Here is a 6929-nt window from a genome sequence, read left to right as displayed (position 1 = left end):
ATCTGAATTCTATCATAGCCATCACCCTACACACCAAGAACACTCATAACTTCCCTGGGCACTGTCCTGTCTGAGGCGTCTGACCCCAGGGCTGCCTACACAGCAGTAGCACATGCAAAGAGGGCCTCCCTCTGCCCATGAAAACCAGCCCAGCCCTCACCCTGCAGCTCTGGCACAGGAGCTCCAGCCCCAGGACTCCCAGGTGTCCACTCAGTGATCACACTCAACACAGATGCTCACCATGGAGACTGGGCTGCGCTGGCTTCTCCTGGTCGCTGTGCTCAAAGGTAATGATGGAGAGTGGGGCACTGAGTCTGGGAGAGGACGTGAGTGAGAGACACAGAGAGTATGAGTGACAGCTTCCTGACCAGGACGTCTGAGTTCACAGGTGTCCAGTGTCAGGAGCAGCTGGTGGAGTCCCGGGGAGGCCTGGTCACGCCTGGGGAATCTCTGACACTCTTCTGCAAAGCCTCTGGATTCACCATCAGTAGCAGCTACTGGATGTGCAGGGTCCGCCAGGCTCCAGGGAAGGGGCTGGAGTGGATCGGATGCATTTATACTGGTGATGGTAGCACATATTATGCGAGCTGGGTGAATGGCCGATTCTCCATCTCCAGAGAGAACACCCAGAACACGGTGTCTCTGCAAATGAATAGTCTGACAGCTGCGACACGACCCTGTATTACTGTGCAAGACAGCTGAGCCCAGACAGAAACCTCCCTGCAGGGGCGCGAGTCTCCACCAGGGGGCGCACAAGACTCACTGAGCGCAGATTCTGGTCCTGCACAGGTGAACAGTGAGATGAAGCCCTGCTTTCCTGTCAGGGAATTGGGGTTTCCTCTCCTGTAACAGTTTTTAGGGAAGAATTCTTTTATGATTCTGACCCTGCTACTGATTCACGGAGAAGTTTGATGTGACAGGAGAAGTCCTATATGAACGAATCCAGGCTCAGTGGTCTCCAGGATCACCAGGATCAGAGATGTGGGATGATCTGGGTACAACGTGAGTGTTGTCCAGTCTGACAGGACAACGCTCTCAGGGAACTGCCAACTTTAGGGCAATTTTACATTTCCCTTTCTATCCAGCGATAGCTGAGCCAGGGTTTGGGTTTTAAAATCGGCTATATAAGTATCTCTCTCCTTTCAAAATAAGCGACTGTGCTGAACTAAACCAACCTTTCATTTTACACTGTGGGCAACAAACACTCCCTTTCCACAGACTTTATTCCCAATCTCCATTTACCATTTAATCCTAACACAGTCTGTGGTCCCTGTGTGAACGTCACAGCACTCAGGACTGTACTTGCAGCTCAGCTGTGTCTCAGGCTGAGCTTCTGCAGGCACCTGGGAAGCCTACAGGGACTTCCTCATTCTCTAGGTCCTGGGACCCTCCTGTGGGCTCCCTGCCTGAACTCAGGAGGGAAATGCACTGGACATCAGCAGTCAAGGTCATAACTGAATGGAAAGTGTTGAGTGTGCACTTCTAGCTGATCTGGTTCTGTCGCGTGTTGTGGGACCCTCTGCACCTGTTGTGGTTCAGGGAGAGCAGAAAGTGGGACACACAGTGGCTATGCACTCTGGGGCTAGAGTCCACATCACGGGGAGCTGTGTCTGTGGGTCCAGCATGATGACCAGTATCCTGAGGCTTGATCACAGCTGCAGGAAGAGCCAGTCTCAGAGACCATGTATCCAGAGTCCCTACTCTTCACTCCATGTCTAGGCTGACTGGAATCATCAATCCATTTGGAATCCTTCATCAGTTTTAGAGAGGGAGTCACTCAGGCTGCATATCAGAGTGCTGGACTGAATGTATTTACGTTCTTTTTTTTTTTTTTTTTGACAGTCAGATTTAGACGGTGGGAGAGAGAGAGAGAGACTAAGATAAAAGTCTTTGTTCCATTGGTTCCACCAAAATGGCCGCTACGGCCAGCATGCTGTGCCGATCCAAAGCCAGAAACCAAGTGCTTCCTCCTGGTCTCCCATGCGGGTGCAGGGCCCAAGCAGTTGGGCCATCCTCCACTGTCTTCTCAGGCCGCATCAGAGAGCTGGAGTGGAAGAGGAGCAACTGGGACAGAATCTGGCGCCGTAACCAGGACTAGAACCCAGATTAGCCTAGTGAGCCACGGCACTGGCCCACATTTACATTCTTAACCACACTTGTAACTGACAGTGCACCCTGGAAGACAGCAGATGATGGATCTGTTATGAGGCCCCATCACCAAGGTGGGAACACTGATGCAGTTCCATGTTTCTGGGTTCCAGCTGCCAAGCCTTGAGTGCACTGCCTTTGTTTATCATCTCCATAAAACATTGGCAAACACAACACCAGTATTCAGAGTATTGAATCTTCATGATTTGCCATTTTTGCCATTTCATTATCATAAATGTTTGATAAATAATAATTGAATATAGACATATGAGGTACAATGATATTGTTGTAAAACGAATGTATCAAATTGAGTGGAATTATGAAGTCACTCCTATTGACATGCTCATCACAAAATCCACATGTTCCCATGGTAGATTGTCAGTTGTCTTCTGTTTTGGAATTCTGTAGACACAATATTTGCTTAACTGCTGTCACCATGCTGTACAGTAGATCCCTCAACATGTGGATCCTGTGGGACTGAAACTCTGACCTTGCTCCAACGTCTGCTCTGTTCCATGCTCTTTTCTTCAATTATTGATTCCTTCTTCCATGAAAATTTCACTGGATTATATGTGTGAACACTCGCGAACAACGCTGCTTTAATTGCACATGGAACTGCAGTTGTATTTTCTATAGAGACTGTGAATCCCATGCACATCTCCCTGGGGTTTCACATTCCTGCTACCCAAAATGCTGTTTGAAGATCCTGTGATAACTGTATGTCTCAGTTTTTGATGACTTTCCATATGGATTTACTAATTTACCTGACTCCAGCCTTGTACAACCAGAGTGGTCATCTCTCTTCCTTCACAAGAATTGTCAGCTCTGGCTTGTCTGGTAATACTCATTCTAACATGAAGGATGGGACATCTCATTGTGCTTCTAAAATGTACATACATGATGATCTGAGATTTATGGCATTTTACATGTTTGCTTTTATATCATTTCTTAAATTTTATAGATGTAATATACATTTAAAAATTCATAGATTTTGTTTTAAAATTTGTATGTACGTTTTTATCTAAAACCACAAAGACTGAGACTGACAGTGATCATCTAACTCCTGGTCACTTCCCAGGTGGCTACAAACACTTCAGCTGGAACAGGTGACAGCCAGGTACTTAGAATTCATTCCAGGTCTCCAACGTGGGAGTTCTTGGAACTTCACCTATGGCCTCCCAGAGTGGGCTTAGGCAGGAATCTGAAACTGGAACAAAACTAGGACACAGCACTCAGCATCCTGATGCAGGAGCAGCAATCCCATTGCTAACTCCAGTGCTGCCCCTGTCACCACCTTGTCAGGAACTGCATTTAAACAATTGATGTCTTCCCTTGGGATTCAGTTTTCTGTGTTTATTCAACATATGCATATAGGCTCCTAATGATATATAAAATTAATTTTCCATTTATTTTAATATCTATTTATTTAGTTTGAAAGGCAGTGTTATAGCAAGAGAGGAAGAGACCAACAGATGGAGAGAGAATCTTCCTTCCACAGGTTTCCTTCCTGAATGGCTGCAAAGGCTGGGATGGCTGAGCCTGAAGCCAGGAGCCTGGAACTTCCCCCAGTTTCCCCCAGAGCTGGAAGGGGACAAACACTTGGGTCATGGTAGACAGTGATCTCCATTGCACTCCCTACCTCTGTGAGTTCAAGCATGTGGACTGCATATATAACTAATATCAAATACTATGTGTCCACATGTACCTGCATTATTTCTGTTAGCATATTATGCTCAAGGCTGACCCAAGATTTCCTAATGACAGAACAATCTCTTTCTTAACACTGAATAATATTCCATGTCAAATGTAACAGACTGCATTCACTGTTTTATGCACATTTCGCTTTATTGTAGACTGAACTATTGTGAACACAGCTGCATTAGTTGAACCCAGGACTGTGGGTGAATTGTGACACAGTGACTTCATACCCAGTGCTTGAGCTGAACTCAGAGTCATGATTACTAGACACAGGGAAGAGAGGGAACAGCAGACGGCTGCTACCAGGACACAAAGCACCACTCAAAGCAAGGAATAATTCTGCCCCCACCACAGTGGGCTGACTCAGTTCACTACAACCCGCGACATGTTCCACAAATAAACAGTACTGAGGACACCCGGTCTCCCAACACAAAGTGATGGAACAGGTAGAAATGTGAGTGACAGTGAGTTGATCTTTGCCCATTTCTGCAATACACAGATTCCAATAGCACACTACACCCCACTAACATGCACAGTGTTCTGAGTTAATGAACAGTTTTAAAATAAGGTAATGGATGAATAAGGAAACAAGACATAGTATCCTTAAATGAATCCACTTGCAGTCTTTCATTTGTGTAAATATGGGCGGCAGGCATTAGGACAAAATTGGCAAAGTCCCCACTAGGGACACCCGTGTTCCCATCAGAGTGCTGGGCTCTTTCCTGATAACACATCGTGGTAAACTACAGATGACGCTATAGCGATAGAGCCCCTACAACCGACAAAGGAAACACAGACGCAGTTCTGGGCTCCAGGTTTTAGAAAGGCTAACTCCTAGATGTTGTAGGCATTTGGAGAGTTTGGGGCTGTCAATCCAAAGGCAAAAATCTCCCATTTTCATCTTTTCTGTCCATGACTACACTTGTGTTTCTCTCACCCCTTCTCTCTATCACTATTCCAATGTCTTTCATATAGATGATAGAGAGGTCAATAGATGATATGAACCAATTGTTATTTAAAAAATGAAGGACATGATATTGCTAACACTAGATATTAAGGGTACACACATAGTAAAAGGAAACAAGGTCATTGCCTTCAACTGTTATAAAAAAGCAATAAAACATAAAAATTCATATGATCCGAATTCTATCATAGCCTACACCCCCAGGACATGTACATCTGCCCTGGGCCCTGTCCTGTCTGAGACGTCTACTCCAGGGCTGGCTATATAGGAGCAGACATGCAAATAGGGCCTCCCTCTGCCCATGAAAACCAGCCCAGCCCTCACCCTGCAGCTCTGGCACAGGAGCTCCAGCCCCAGGACTCCTAGGTGTCCACTCAGTGAGCGCACTCAACACAGACGCTCACCATGGAGACTGGGCTGCGCTGGCTTCTCCTGGTCGCTGTGCTCAAAGGTAATGATGGAGAGTGGGGCACTGAGTCTGGGAGAGGACGTGAGTGAGAGACACAGAGAGTGTGAGTGACAGCTTCCTGATCATGTCGTCTGTGTTTGCAGGTGTCCAGTGTCAGGAGTAGGTGAAGGAGTCCGGGGGAGGCCTGGTCCAGCCTGGGGGAATCCCTGAAACTCTTCTGCAAAGCCTCTGGATTCGACTTCAGTAGCTATGCAATGATCTGGGTCCGCCAGGCTCCAGGGAAGGGGCTGGAGTGGATCGGAATCATTTATGCTGGTAGAGGTAGCACAGACTACGCGAGCTGGGTGAATGGCCGATTCACCATCTCCAGCGACAACGTCCAGAACACTGTGGATCTTCAAATGAACAGTCTGACAGCCGCGGACATGGCCACCTATTTCTGTGTGAGAGACACAGTGAGGGGCCCTCAGACTGAGCCCAGACACAAACCTCCCTGCAGGGACGCGCGGCTCCACCAGGGGGCGCACAAAACGCACTGAATATATATTCTGCTCATGGGTAGGTGCAAAGGGACATTAAGCCCTGGTTTCCTGTTAGGGAATTGGGGTTTCCTCTCCTCTAACACATTTGAGGAAATGGTTCTATTCTTACGATTCTGTCCCTGCCACTGACTTCACTGACGGATAGAAACTTTGAATAGGGACTTAGCAGAAGATGGCAGAATAGAGAGGGAGGGAGCACAGTGAAGCTCCACTAAGGGAAGGTTCAAAGAGGGATGAAAATTTGTAGTTTTTAAGCCCTTCCTCAAACTGGGGTGTTAGGGTGGACACGCGAGGAGGACGCGGACGCCTGAGACTCAGGACACCAGCAGGAGCATGTACGCACCAGCGCTGGATGCCGAGGTGAGACAGGGCGCTCGCCCAGCTCCGCAGCACAGCTGCTTCCGCCCCTCCCCCAACACATCCTGGGACGGACACTGAGACATGCACGACTGAGTGGGGGAGGAAATAGAAACCGGAACAGAATGAGTGGCGCCGTTGGAGATAGTGCACGATTCAGGGACACTAATTGAGAGTCTGAGTAAGCCAGTATCTCTTGGCGCCTCCCCGGAGCTCCAGCAGGCGGGAAGCAGCCATTTTGTTTGTTTACATTCGGGCTTAAAGGAGAACTATCTTTTCCTCCACACTAACCTTCGGAGGCGGAGCCTAAAGGTGGAGCTGAGGGTACTCGAGGGAGGGCAGCCGGAAGCCCTGAGACCCGACTACTCAAGTTACTGAATAGCGCCTCCTGGTGGGGAAAAAGCACAGGATCCAGAGCTGCAGTGGGCAGAGAGCAGCCATCCTGTCTGTTTACCTGCGGGCTGTGTAGAGCAGCCTGGTTACACAGGATATTGGTAGAGACTCACAGCAGCCTATAGTAGAGGGAAATCAACCCGAAAAATCACCCAGATGGAATGCCAAAAAACAAAACCAAAAACCAAAAAAAACATAGAAGATAATATAAATTTGCCAATAGAGTAGGCTAAACCAACCATAACAGAGGCAGAAGAAGAAGTTGAAAACATGCCAGAATAAGAATTCAGAAAATTAATAATCAGAATACTTAGAAATAATGAGAAACAGTGTCAAGAGCTGAATGAAAAACAAGCCCAAGGATTAGAGATCTTAAAGAGAAGCCAAAATGAGATACTAGAACTGAAAAACTCAATTG

The 6929-nt window shown here is 47.4% G+C and overlaps 1 pseudogene and 1 gene segment (V, D, J or C); both read left to right on the top strand.

The window, feature by feature from the left end:
• Nucleotides 1–241: 241 nt before the first annotated feature.
• Nucleotides 242–702, top strand: LOC103346666 (immunoglobulin heavy variable 3-66-like). The segment is given in 2 exon segments: nt 242–287; nt 389–702. Coding segments are annotated over 2 exon segments (360 nt in total).
• A 4471-nt stretch (nt 703–5173) lies between these two features.
• LOC103347547 (immunoglobulin heavy variable 3-23-like) lies at nt 5174–6199 on the top strand (annotated as a pseudogene).
• Nucleotides 6200–6929: the final 730 nt, after the last annotated feature.

The sequence above is a fragment of the Oryctolagus cuniculus genome, chromosome 20 (assembly GCF_964237555.1).
Source record: "Oryctolagus cuniculus chromosome 20, mOryCun1.1, whole genome shotgun sequence".
Classification (NCBI taxonomy): domain Eukaryota; kingdom Metazoa; phylum Chordata; class Mammalia; order Lagomorpha; family Leporidae; genus Oryctolagus; species Oryctolagus cuniculus.
The sequence above is the reverse complement of the archived record's forward strand: the minus strand, read 5'-3'. Positions and strand labels throughout refer to the sequence as shown.